This window comes from Pogoniulus pusillus, chromosome 11 (genome assembly GCF_015220805.1).
Source record: "Pogoniulus pusillus isolate bPogPus1 chromosome 11, bPogPus1.pri, whole genome shotgun sequence".
NCBI lineage: Eukaryota > Metazoa > Chordata > Aves > Piciformes > Lybiidae > Pogoniulus > Pogoniulus pusillus.
The window spans coordinates 9,063,158-9,077,018 of NC_087274.1; the positions used below are offsets into that span (position 1 = coordinate 9,063,158).

Sequence of the window (13,861 nt, forward strand, 5' to 3'; positions counted from 1 at the left end):
TGTTCAGTGCTGGTTAATATGCTCTTGTCTTTTCTCACAAGCATCTTGCTGTCCTGGGCACCAACAACAGGTACTATGTGCTGCAAAGGACCCAGAGCATGGACCAAACTTTGTCTTAAGCTGGGCTACCAGCAGCCAGCCCACTGGCACACAGCTCTTCCAGCTGCAGTGAGGGGGTTCAGTGGGCTGATACCTCCTGGGTAGCCTCCTTCTGCTCCTCCAGTCTTTCCCTTGAATCCAGATGCTCTCTGAGCTGACCTGTGCAAGGTTTTTACAGTGATGTCTCTGGCTAGGGTGCAGTGCCATGGCTCACCTTGTGCCCAGTTTGGCAGCTGCTTACCTGTGCTAAGAAGGATGGGTTGCTGGTGTAGAGCAGGGTGGAAAACTGCATCCTCTTTCCACCTCACAGTCACAGGAGAGTAATTGGTCAGTAAAAGGGAGCCTGGAGGATCATATCTAAACCAAACAGATGGAGAGGGAAATGTGGGTGGTTTATAGTCCTTGAGTTTCCACCTCTAAATCAGTCAGAGATACTGTTCCCCAAAGAAGAGGTTCAAGGCTGCTCTGATGTTCACTGGCAGGTCTTTGCAGTGTAAATTCCTGGTTATCCTTCTTGCTGGTCACCTAGGGAGCTCTGTGCCCTCCCATAACAGCAAGTCTTCCCTATCAGGCAAGGTCACCAAGCCTTAGGGCAGCACTGAGAAACACACAGCCTCCCTACACCTCTCCCTGGGAAAACTCAACTTTCATCCCCTTTTGCAAGATGAGACACCTGGTCTGAGAGGTTGAATCAATCAGTTGGAGAGACCTAACTACATGGCTGAGCATTCCCTGATGGCCAGCTCCGTGCTAGTCCATGAGATCATAGGGTTGTTTTTTACCCTTCCTCTTGTTTCTGTATTTTCCTCCCTACAGTGTGCATTACTTGGTGCTTTTGCCTTTGCCAGTCTCTCCCTCACTTCTATCCTTTCCTGGACCTCTGGCTCCCTGCCCTAGCCCACCACACATAGCTGGTGGTGCTTATGTGTCTTGCTCCTCTGATAGCTGCTTAGTTTGGGAAATTGCAGATCTTTGTGCAGCACCCCCACACTATAGGCAACCTGCTTGCCTGGAGGATGCTGCTGAGGGAGAATCAGCACATACCACTTGCAGAAAACACCTTTCATGCCTGCCATGAAACTATCCCATATGCTGCAGACTAAGCTGTGAAGAACCAGCTGCTGAGGGCCTCACAGCTGGGTCAGGCTCAGCAGCTGCTGCAGGAGGTTCAGCATCTGCAGTCTCAGCAGGTGCAGGTGCCACTGGGCTCAGAGAATCTTGGCCACTGCCCATGGAAGATCAGTGATGAGTGTGTGGAGCTGGGCATCCAGGGATGGACACAAGTAAGGTCCACACAGCCTCTGACAAGAGGCAAGCCTTGCACCTCTGCCAGCATCAGAGCAGAGGGGTTGTCCAGGGCTGGCATGGGATGGGTGCACATGCCAGGTCAGATCTGAGCTGGTTTGCCAGGGCTGGATGCACGAGGCTCACACAGTGCCTGCCTGTACTGCTGCTGGGCTGAGCCAGCAGCCCGAATCCCTCACTTCCAGGAACAATAAATTCCCTCACTAATCTTATGAAAGAGGAGGGGGAAAGGCAATAAATGACTTACCTATTTGAAGCCTCTGGGCTCTTCATTGTATTAAACATTAACCTGTCCTTCTGAGCCAAGAGACTGATTTTCTTGGTAGTTCTGAGGCCTGGCAGCCAAAGAAAAGGATTCTTTGTCAGACAAAATTTCAGGGGAGAAAAAAATCCCTTCAGCCATTTTCTATCTCATCGTGTTTGTTTGGGCCTGCAGTAGAAGGCCTGCTCCACAATTTGCCATTTGTATTTGTGCAGCCAAGCTGATCAGATGGCTGTACCCCAGTCACTGCTCCCAACACACTGCTTGCCTGCAGCCCTGTCAAGGCACAGGCACCCTGCTCATGCCCTGCACATGCTCTGCTGATGCCCTGCTCACAGCCTGCACACACTCACTCTGCTCACACTCTGCACACATGCAGAACCGTGCACTTCATCGTGTGTGCATGTGCAATCACATTCACCAGGCACATGCACATGTGCCATGTGAGGAGAACAGAAAGATGTCCTTTGATCTCCTGTGAGGTGTATCCCTGTCAGTGCTGAGTGATAAAAGAAGTTGTGCCCACCAGAGAGAGGCAGGCAAGATCAGGACAGGGGGATTAGTGCTCTGGAGTGGGCTCTGCTCCTGACTTTGCCCTTACTTGGTGTACGAGATGAGGCAAGTCATTGTGCTATTGTTTCCCCTCCATGAATTGTGAGTAATGATTTCAAAAGCACTTGTGGAAAGAGTAATAGATCGTTACTATGGCCTTAGATGTGTGTTTACTTAAGCAACAAAGCTTTGGTGATTCAGAAGTTTTCTTGATCACAGAGTTTTTTGCTGACATGTCCCTGCTGGAGATCACAGTGTGACTGTATCACAGTGCAGTGGTGCAGCAATGAGTAGAGCTGTTGCTTTTATGAACATGGGAATGTGCCTGTGCTCCTGAGCTGTTGCACTGCAATGCCTGGCTGCTTAGTACCAAATCCCTCAGTGACTTCAGCTGGATCTTCCAGTTTTACCCTAATATCTGAGAGAGACTCCAATGATCCTTTATTCTGATGTGTTGCAGAGGCAATAATCTATGGCTGAGGAGTGGTAGCAAATGCTGATGGGATTGTACCATCTTAAACCAACTCATCTGCTCTTTGTCTCTGTGCAATGCCAGGGTTAGAGTTGGGGAACTGAACAGTTTTTCTGCTGTGGAAAAGTCTAAAAGCAAACAGAGCCTTTCCTACTGTAATCATGCCTTGATCTGGTGGAATTGTCTTGGGGACAGGACTTGTGCACCTTTGCATGGATGACTCACCCAGGCAGGCTGTGGAAAACTTTGCAGTTATCAGCCCAGTCCTTCCTCCAGCGGTTCAGGCTCCTGCACTTCACTGTGCCTTTAGTCAGAGCTACTCTTAATTTCCTCTTTCTTCCTGTCAGTGTTCATAATGCTCCCGGCTTACTGCATCTATATGGAACTAACTGCCAAGTGATGTAACTGTCCAGTGTGCACTTCACACAGAAAGGTTCGAGGGCATGTCTGCTCTCCTGGTAGACCCATGTGCTGAGGCACAAAAGGAAGCACAAAATAGAGCCTCCTCTTCCTCAGTAACCTGGAAGAGATGCCAGATCCCAGTGCTTTGAGGAGCTGGTTTTGGGGTAGGTGGCTCTTTGCATTCCCATGAGCCCTGATTAACTGCTTGCATGCAGCTCTCCCCCTGCGGTTTGCTCAGCTCACAGCCTTGAATGAGCCCTTCACACGTGGCTGTGAAGAGGCAAGAAATGTTTACACTTCAGGGTGCTGAGGCCATAGCGCACTTTGAACCAGAAGCAGCCTGACTTGAGAGCGGGGCTGACCTGAGCCTCTCTGACAGCCAAGGGCTGGATTAAAGCCGCGGGGTGCGCCGGGCTGGAGGCAAGAAATTCCCTCCCTTCCCTTTGCTGCACCAGCTCCATATAGTGGCATTTCCAGGGCTGGGAGTCGGCAGGAATAATTCCCGGGGACCATTTGTTTTCCGAAGGGGTAACGTGCAGCCGCCGGCGGGGCTGAGCCCTGCTCTACCCCTGGAGAGTTGGAACAGCCCATAACTTCGTGTGAGATTAGGAAAGGTGTGTGCCAGTTAATTGGAGCGCTGGGCTGCCCCTCGGCTGGAGCCGCACGCGTGGATGCGGCGCTGCAGTCCTCGTCCCCTGCCCGTCCCTGCCCGCCCCAGCAGGAGGATCGCGCCTGCGGCACAGCCCCCCAGGGACCGCTCGCCCCAGCACCTCGCCCCGCCAGCCTTGCTCCTATGTCACAGCACGAAGCGACGGCATGAAGAAATCCTCGTACTCAGGTGAGCAAGTGGCTGCCCCGTGGCCTCTCCCTCCTCTCCGTGTCTGTACTGCGAAAAGCAAAAGGTTAAAAGCTCCCAAAAGTACAACTTGCTGAAGTCCTTCTCCCTTCAAGGGGCTCAGCAGCGGAGGGAGAAGCTGCTTCGCTGTGTGTAAACAAACCCTGCTGATCAGTGGAGAAGTTTTTAAAAGGGAAAACAAATCAGGGAGGGAACCGGTTCCAGGTAGAACTCAGCGCTGGTGGCACAGAGCTTGTTATTCAGCAGATACTTGTGCCAGCATGGGGGTGAGCTCCAGTGCCAAGCGGCAGCATGAAATTAAAACAGAGTGGTGGTATTGGGTGTGATGACACTGGTTGCCTTTGGGGCTGGAGGAGCCAGGATCCTCTAACTCTGCAGGACTCACCTCTCCCTGTTCCTCATCCTGGCTTTTCTGGTCTTGCCCCATGGGGTGCAAGCTTTGTGCTCTCCACTCTTGCAGGCTTACACAGGCTCCTTCCTCCCCAGCTGACACAGGAGCAAGCAACCATAACTGATGTAATTTCTCTGAGCTTTCTGTAAAATCCTGCCAGCAGTCCCAAGAGGTGGCTGGTACAGGATAGAGTGGAATGTCTCCTGCAGAAGGTTTTTCTCACCCTGTAAAGCTCAGGTACCTCTAGTAATGCTTCCAGGTGCAGGACTTTGCTCCACAGCTGATTTCTGTTTGGCTCTAGCTACCGGCTTGTGACCCTGCCCTCTGTAATCCCATTTCTGCCCTCGATTTGCCCTGACCACTGTGCAGATGCAGTATCACCATGCTGGCAGCCTCCTAACATCCTGAGTCATGGGTCTCGCCACAGCACAGGGGCACGGGGGACAGCTGCCATGATATGAGTGACTCAAGCCATGTCAGGCCAACTGGACCCTACCTGAGCTTGGTAGCCACAGGAGCTGGGAGTTTGTCTTCACTCAGAAAATTCTCTGTGTGATACTGCTGCCTGTTTATTGTCAACATTAATTAGTGGTGTTTTTCTCTTGCACATTTTTCTTCTCTCATTAGCGTTGCTAAATGGACTGCCAGGGAGGTTTTATTTTGGCTTGTGTGCCGGGAACCTCAGAAAGCCTAGGCGTGATTACTAGCATGTTGTAATGGATTAGAGTGGGTACTAATGGGTGTGCACTGTGCTCAGGGAGCCCTCTGATATATACAGGAGGCCTGGGATGCAGGTGGTGGCTAAAGCAGCCCTGAAGCAGACAGGAACAGAGCAAGAACGGGTCTGGAGATAACTGGCTATCCTAAGAAAAAGTTGTCACTATTGCATGACCTCATATGGTGACTTCTTGCAGATAAAGCCATGTGGTTCTCAGCTGCTCTTCTTGCTTCGGGTTGATTGTGCTGGAGTGAAACTGGCACTATGAAGCCCCTGGCACAGCTGAGCTTGTCACTGGTCAATGTCCAAATCCACCTTTACTCAGCATTGCAGCTGAGGTCGGTTGGCATCTGATCAGTACCTTTAATTCAAAAGGGAGTGCAGAGGTATTTTGGAAACACTCTGATTGGTTTGGGAGTTCCCTTGGTGCAGTGCAGCTGTTTAAGGGAGAAGAACAGAACTGACCTATCCCGTTGAAACAAGATGATTGCATGGTGGCCGCCACTAATCTTAGAGCAGAGGCAGCTCCTCTGAGCTGTTCTCCTTTGCGTGTTGCAGAGGCTCCACTTCCTGTGCTGCACCTCCTGCTGTGCTGTGCTGTGCTGGGGCTTTGAGCCTTGCTGATTCATTGGGCAGAAAGGTGCAGGGTGAACCTCCCACCACAATGGGGAGGCCAACTTCAGAGTGTAGGGCAGAGCCAGCCCTCCTTGTCCCATAAATCTGGTGTTTTTACAGATAGAGGATCAGTGATGGTACCTTGCTTGGGAAAATTTCACTGGAAGTCCACATTGCTTCTCCAAGACACAAATACGGTGTACAGAATACTGGAGACTGAGCTTTCTATTGCCAGAGACATTTTTGAGGTGACAAAGTGACTTCTCAGCTGCAAAGGCATTACTGGCAGCTCCTGACAGGCTGGAGAAGCAAGGCCTGGCTGAGAAACTTCTGAAAACAATGACAAAAGGAAACAAAAAGCATCTTCTAAACACTTTTTGAGGTTAGGGAGCATCCCTCACTGGTCTTGTGTGCTTCTCTCCAGTATATTCTGGATCTGTTCTGTGGACTGGGTCCCACTGAACTCAGCTGGAGGATCTCACTTGGCTTCCCGGGGCTGAAGCGCCATCTCCATCCTCCTCTAAATGCTGTAATGTTCTGCTTGCAGGCTGCTCCACACCCCAGGCAAGATTTACCTTTTGTAAAGTACTTGAAGGGAAATCATTGCCCATCTGCTATGACTTTTGAGCACATGCCACATAGGTGTGGTTGGGATGAAGAGTTTGCCTGCGGATGCTTTGCCTCTTACCAGCAGAGAGAGGCTCAGACCTTTGTGCTGTAGCCGCGGGCAAACGCAGCTCAGCCTGGCAGCGCTTGCGTTCTTCCCTGGAACTTCTTGGCAGCAGCATGAGGAGGAGGGGAGAGGGTGAAAAGTTAAAACTGAGCAATATTGAAGCCAGCTCTTACATGTTTGCTTTAGGGATGTCTATTATTTCAGATGCTTAAGGCAAGGGGAGGTTTTTTTTTTTTTCCCTGGGATGTTTTCCTTGTTCTGGAATACTGTTTTTTAAAAGGATTTCTTGGTTCTCATTTTCCATTACTCAGGCAGAGTTGCAGGGCCAAAGCAGCACCAGACAGGGTTTGTGATAAGTGACACAATGATTTATAGGTGTTTTCTAGGATGGTGCAAACTGTTTTGGCCTAGAAATGTTTTCAGTTTCAGGTTTATGTAAGATATTGGAGTGTGCTGCAATAAGAGTTGCTCTAATTACAGAACCTCCAGGTTTATCCTGAGTGGTTATGTGTGACCCAGCCCTACCTAAACTGTGGACTCCTAATTTATTGCTTGGGCACTTAGGGAGAAATAACTCCTTGTACATGAGCTCAGGCTATAGGAAAAGCTGCAGGAGTACCAGAGAGAGCTGTGATATGATCCTTGCATTAGGATTTGGGAGCAATTCTTTTTCTGTATCATAACTCAGAGAATGATTCCCTATAAAACATGGACAATAGAATATAAGTCAAATTGGAGTTGCTGGTGTTATCTAGACTGAGAAGCTTTGAAGAAAGAGCCCTGTTCTCTGATGGGTTGGTTCATAGTGTCCCAGGATCCTCTCCTGCCCCAAACCCATCGTGTTGCCTTGGTGCTGACACCACACAGCCTCCTGTAGATGCTGAACACCCACAGCTCTGGTCCAAGGCAGCAGCAGTTACAGGTGTCAGGGAGGCAAGTCAGGTTTGTACTCCACAAAAGGGCTTCTCTTTGTGCTCCAGATGTGCAACCAGTGAAGAAAAGCAAATGAGCTCTTGCTGGGGATGAGCAAGACCTGCATTGTGCAGCTGTGGTAGCACAGGGACATGCACTACAGCAAGCACTCCTCTGGCAGTAAATTAAGTGGTGGGTAGACCTGACCTTCCTCAATAAGCATCAAGAGCCATGGCTGGATGAGTGCTGCCTGTTGCAGGGACCTCAACGTATTTCTGGCTGCAGTCTGTCTTCTGAGATGGTCTGGAAATACTGAGACCAAACTTTTTCAGGCTGATGCTGTGCGAGAAAGGCCCAGAGTGATTCCCTCAATAGCTGTAAATGTCACTGTCATAAAAGCTACTGGGTGGGGCAGAGATGACCCCGTGTTTGCAGAGCCCTATTGTTCTCTCTTGAACTGGACCCCATCTCCTGTCAGCTAGCTGGCATTGTGTTTGTCTAAGCTGTGGAAAAATGAACAGAAATGTTCAGACTAATTTATTTTTTTTTAATTCACTGGCCAAGCTGCAGTATCAAGGAAAAAAAACATTGCCTGGATCCAACAAAAACATTCATTTCATCTGAGTTTGTCATTTTGAACAGAAAATCAAAATTGTTTTGAGATCTGTAAAAAAGCCATTTCCCCCCCCCAGCTCTAACACAGCTAGCTCTTATTTCCCAGACCCTCAATTGCTGGGGCCAACAGGCTGTCCTTAAGAGATGAGGGAACAGCAATTGTTTAGACTGAAAAAGAGGAGGCTGAGAGGAGACCTTATTGCTTTCTACAGTCACCTGACAGGGGGTTGCAGTGAGGATGGTGTTGGCCTCTTTTCCCAAGTAACTAATGACAGGAAAAGAAGTACTGGCCTCAAGCTGCGTCAGTGGAAGTTTAGATTGGGTATTAAGAGGAAATTCTTTATAGAAAGAGTGGTCAGGCATTGGAACAGGCTGACCAGTGGTGGAGTCACCATCCCTGGAGGTCTTCAAAATCTGGTAGATGTGGCACTTTGAGATGTGGTGGTTGTGGAAGTGTTGGGTAGAAGGTTGAACTTGATCTTTCCCAAACTTTATGATTCTAAGAAAAAAAAAAGATTACTCTTCTGCCAGGCAACCAGCAACAGAACAAGGGGACACAGTCTCAAGTTGTGCCAGGGGAGGTCTAGGCTGGGTGTCAGGAGGAAGCCCTTCACAGAGAGAGTGATTGGCATTGGAATGGGCTGCCCAGGGAGCGGTAGAGTCGCTGTCCCTGGAGGTGTTGAAGAAGAGCCTGGCTGAGGCACTTAGTGCCATGGTCTGGCTGATTGGCAAGGGCTGAGTGATAGTTTGGCCTGGATGATCTTGACAGTCTCTTCCAACCTAGTCGATTCTATGACCCTATGAAATGATTGTATTGAGGAGTTGCAATGAGATCCATAGCCTGTGGCTGCTCAGAACCTGAATTTAGTGCAAGCAATACCTCCACCAACTGAGACGAGAGAGAACTATCCTGTTGCTCCATTTTCACTTTATGTGAAACAGCCCTGACTGTGCCTCATTCAGGCACCAAAGCATGTTTGTGGTGCCTCTGTTGAGGGTAGTTAGCTGCTGTGGGTGGGGAGCAAAGCACTCTGCAGTAGCAGTGTGGTTAATGAAGAGGCACAGCAGCCACTGCCACAGCCACGCAGTGCTGGTGCAAATTGATGATGTAGTAAGTAAATGCATCAGCCTTCAGGAAGGTTTCTGCTGCATAGCAGGAGTGGAAAACATGCCAGGGTTTCTTTTTCATCACTGCTTAGTGGGACAGAGCTACCACTAGAGCCACAGGTGGTGGAACAGCTCCCTGCAGCTCTCAGCAGGCTGCTCGTTGAGCTCTTGTCTGTGTCTTTCTGCTTTTGTTAAATGCAAAAGTTTCTGTGCTGGTTGTTGTGTTGCTTGCTACTGTCTCCTGCCTCTCCCCTTGCTCAGAAGGTGCCATTTTGGCTCTCTTGCTGCCACATCCCTGCCTTTTCCTTCTTCCAGGCACTTGAGCAGAGCAACTAAGCGTGGCCTGGGGTTCTTCTTTTCCCATCAGTGGCAAAGAATACCTGAAGCATTTGTAAAGTCATTGTAAAGTGTAGAGATGTGAAGGGGAAGGAGAAAGGTTTAGGAGAGTTTTGCATGTTCTTCCCTCCTCACCCCTCCGGATTTCTGGTGTATGATCGGTGGCAAAGGCAAAGTGCCACAGACCCTGGTCCCAGGTCAACACCATGGCAACCCTGCCTAGCTCTGTGCTGCTGTTAACAGCTAAAAACCTTTAATAATCTTTTTGGTTACTTTTAAAGTAGTACTTTAGAGCATGAGGTTTCTAACGTGCCTGTCTTCTCTCCTGGTAGTACAGCCTGTACTTTCTCTAGAGTGCTACCAATTGGTGGAATCTCTGTTGGATGGAGCTACCCTGCTCCTCATACAGACCATTCTCAGCTACCTTCAGGGCCTCACAGTCTGTTCAGTGGCTTAGCAGCCACAAGGAGCTGCTGATGGCAGCTGGCATCCATCCTGACAAAGTTACCTCTGCACTACCTCTCTGTAAAAAACAAGGTGGGACTGTGAGATGTCCAATGAAAGAGCAGGATGGTTGCATTTTGCTCACACACTCAGAGCACACACTGCCATAAACATCAGTGCAATCTGTCAGCACGCTTCTGATGGCTCCAGATGATTGATACCATATTGTTACCAAAAAATTATGCTGCTATAGCAGTGCCCTGCTGTGCTGGGATGGCAGGATCATTGTGATGGCTTCAGCTGGGTGCTCTGCCGTTGCCACATTTGGCTGATGTGTGCAGGCAGCAACAGAACTTTGCTTTAGGTAGTAAAACATCCCCAAACATGTGACAGAATAGTTTGAAGAAGTAAGGGAATGTAGTCTATAGAGAAAGCCAGATAAGAAACTGCAACATCCTGACACAGGCAGAAAGTAACAAAAAGTTGTGTAGGACCTGCAGGGTGATTGTCTGCTTCCTCAAAACACCAGTCATCCTCCCACACGCACCCGAGGTGAGCAAGAATGGTGCCATGTGGAATGGGGAGATGCTGCTATAGAAAATAACTCCCTGCCTGCTTGCAGGGGAATCTATCCCAAAGCAGTGCTGCTGATTACCAGACAGCAAGTGGGGCTTCTTGTGTGAAGCTGGCCTGCCCCTTCTTGGGCAAGAGATGTCTTGGTTTTTGCAGCATAAGGCAAGATCCATTTCTAGGGCAGAGTCTGTAGAGGAAGAGAGAACTTTGTATGGCAGCAATTTGCAGAGGTGTAACCTGTCAGAGAGCTGGGCCAAGTCTCTGCTTGGTTTTGGTAACCTCCCTGGTGCCACGCAGGAGAAGGTGGGGTGCCCTGGTCCTTAGGGGTGATGCTAACTGGCCATACTAGTGCGTTTAGCACCACATCAGGGAGTTTCCCTTCCTGCCTGGTCCCAGTGGCCTCAGGAAGAGCAGCCGTGCTCATGCAGACCTCATTCCCTACGGAAATGGCACTGTGAAGCGGAGGTGCAGTGGGAGAGAGGCAGCACAGTCACTGGTGAGTCAGCCTGTTCCCTCACTGGCCTGCAGTGACTTACAGTGACAAGGATGGTTCAAAACACCCTTGAAAGGGTTTGTGTTTAAGAGGGAGTGTGCATAACTGCCTGGGAAGCTGCTTCCTTTCTGTGTAACCCATGATTCAGGTGATAGCACATGTTTGCAGAGGTCCTTCTGCAGCTGCTGTGAGATGGAGCACTTGGTCCATCACCACCGAAGCCCAGAGCTCAGGGGGATTCAGTCATCTCTAGAGCAGAGGCCAGCATTACTGTGGGATGGCACCAGGAGGGTGAGAAAGATTTTTATTTAGTGCTGCTGCATTTGTGACCAGAACAGGCTGTGCTGGGCAGAGTGGTGCTCATTATGAAGTTCCTCCTCAAGCTGTAACACTGCAGCAGTCTGAAACACTGTATCTGTTACCTCAATGAACTTTTAGTTTCAAGTACGGCAGACTCAAATCTGATGCCCAAAGCAGGTAGCTGTCCCCTTCATTTCCCTCAAGCACTGTGCTGCCTTCAAGGCCTCCAGGTTGAACAGATAGGATTTAAACTGGAAGGAGGATTGCAAGCTGGAACTAGCACCAGAAGGGTTGTTTCTTTTTTTTCCCCTTTGTCCATGCCAGATGAGTGTTATTTACAGGAAACACTTTGTGCAGCTCTGAGATTTGTTTAGAGAGGAGTGTAGGGGGAGGAGACAGCTAACAGCATAATGGAAATCAAAAAGGTCATGCTGGTGCTCAAGAAAGTCCATAATTTCCTGGTGTGGGAGTATTGCTATTTTGGGGACCAAGGGAAAAACGGAGCTTGGGTTCTGGTTCCCAGGGGAGACAATGCCAAGGGAAGCTCTGCAGAGGAACCAGTTCCCTTTGGGAAGAGCTCAACTTTCCCTGAGGTCTCAGGGTCTGAAGCCACAGCAGCTGCTGGGGACACAGAGGGTCCTTGACCCTCAGTTGTTCCCTCAGCTTGTTCAAAGTCATGTCCCTTTACAGGCTGCTGCAGGGATGCCAGGGAAACTGAGAGCACGTATCTGGGGAGCAGGTTGGAGCCCTGATCCTCAAGAGCTGTCCCTGGGTGCAAGTTTGCTTTGGTTTTGATGTTGTCAAGGGAAATGAGGATTGCTTATAGCTTTATATCATGGACAGAGTAACTGAAGGAAACGAGGACAAGATGCCCTCAGCAATTACTGCTGAAAGCTGTTGTTGAATGACTCAGTGGTGGGGTTGTAAGTGCCTGGACACGTACAAGTAAAAGCTGCTGAGAAGAATAACAGATCTTGGTGTGTTACAAGTCAGGACAAAGGACTAGCACATGACAGACCATGGGAGGTGGCAGGGATTTGTTTGAATAAATTTAAGGTTGCTGAAAAACTGTAGTTAAGGAGGCTGGAGGCTTTGTTTTGCCTGCAAGGAAGGTACAGCTCTGGGCTGCGGGAGATCAAGTGTCACCTACTGACTTGGCAGCTGGGGAGCTCCCAGCCTACCCAGGACTGTGGCTGAGGTGTGTCAGCTGCCAGCTTTGCTCTCCTAATACTCAGAGTCCAACTTGCATCCAATTTGATTTTCAATTTAAAAAAATTCTTATATATACATATATATATATATGTATTTAAATGAGCAGGAATGAGGATGAAATGTCATTCATTACCCACACACAGTTTAATTGGAGGCATTGAAAGTGGATGTTGTTGCCACTGCAACCCTGAAATGCTGTGATCCTCCTTGTCCTCTGATTTGCTTTGGGGAAGGTTTCCAACATCACTCATTTGCAATGTTCTAGTGATAAAAGGAGTCACCTGTGCTCTGTTGCTTCTATCTGAGGTCAGTTTCTAGAAGCACCAGGAAATCCTTGCTTTCAGGCCTTCATGATGTGCTCTTGCAAGCCCTTCTGCCACATGAAAGGTTTTTTCCTTCTTTAGTGTCCTGCCTTCACATGATTAAGATCATGCTTTATCAAATTGGGCATAATAAATCATCTCTCTTATGAGGAAAGACTGAGAGAATTGGGTCTTCTTAGGCTGCAGAGAGAAGGGGGGAATCTCATAAATGCTTTGGCCACAACAACCCTAAGCAGCGATACAGGCTGGGGACAGAGTGGCTGTAGAGCAGCCAGGCAGAAAGGGACCTGATAGATAGTAGCTGAACATGAGCCAGCAGTGTGCCCAGGTGGCCAAGAGAGCCAATGGCATCCTGGCCTGGATCAGGAACAGTGTGGCCATCAGGACAAGGGACGTTATTCTTCCCTGTACTCAGCACTGGTCAGGCCACACTTTGAGTACTGTGTCCAGTCCTGGACTTCTCAGTTCAAGAGAGATGTTGAGGTACTGGAACATGTCCGGAGAAGGGCAACGAAGCTGGTGAGAAACCTGGAGCACAGCCCTGTGAGGAGAAGCTGACGGAGCTGGGGGTGTGCAGCCTGGAGAAGAAGAGGCTCAAGGGTGACCTCATTGCTGCCTACAACTGTCTGAAGGGAAGCTGTAGCCAGGTGGGGTTGGGCTCTTCTGCCAGGCAACCAGCAACAGAACAAGGGGACACAGTCTCAAGTTGTGGCAGGGGAGGTCTAGGCTGGATGTTAGGAGGAAGTTGTTGTCAGAGAGAGTGATTGGCATTGGAATGGGCTGCCCAGGGAGGTGGTGGAGTTGCCATCCCTGGAGATGTTGAAGCAAAGGCTGGCTGAGGCACTTAGTGCCATGGTGTAATCGACTGGGCAAGGCTGGGTGCTAGGTTGGCCTGGACGATGTTGGAGGTCTCTTCCAACCTGGCTGATTCTATGATTCTTCTAAGTACTTAAAGAGCAAGTGTCAAGAGGAGGGGCCATCTCTTTTTCAGTAGCATCCAGTGACAGAGCAAGGAGTAATGCACATGAACTTCAACATAAGAAATTTCATCTAAAGGTAAAGAGGAACTTCTTTAAGGCTGATTAAGCACTGGAACAGGCTGCCCAGAGGGGTGGTGGAATCTCCTTCTCTGGAGACATTCAAAACCCACCTGGATGTGTTCCTCTGCGACCATCTGTAGGTGGCAGGGGAGTTGTATCAA

General features: G+C 49.5%; 1 protein-coding gene across 1 annotated transcript in view; it reads left to right on the top strand.

Moving 5' to 3' along the window:
• The first annotated feature begins 3,844 nt into the window (after positions 1 to 3,844).
• SEPTIN9 (septin 9) overlaps positions 3,845 to 13,861 on the top strand; it is a 145,684-nt gene continuing 135,667 nt past the window's right edge. Inside the window, exon 1 of the mRNA XM_064150894.1 lies at positions 3,845 to 3,930. Within this exon, the coding sequence (XP_064006964.1) occupies positions 3,909 to 3,930 (22 nt within the window). The 5' untranslated portion in view covers positions 3,845 to 3,908. The remainder of the gene's footprint in view (positions 3,931 to 13,861) is intronic.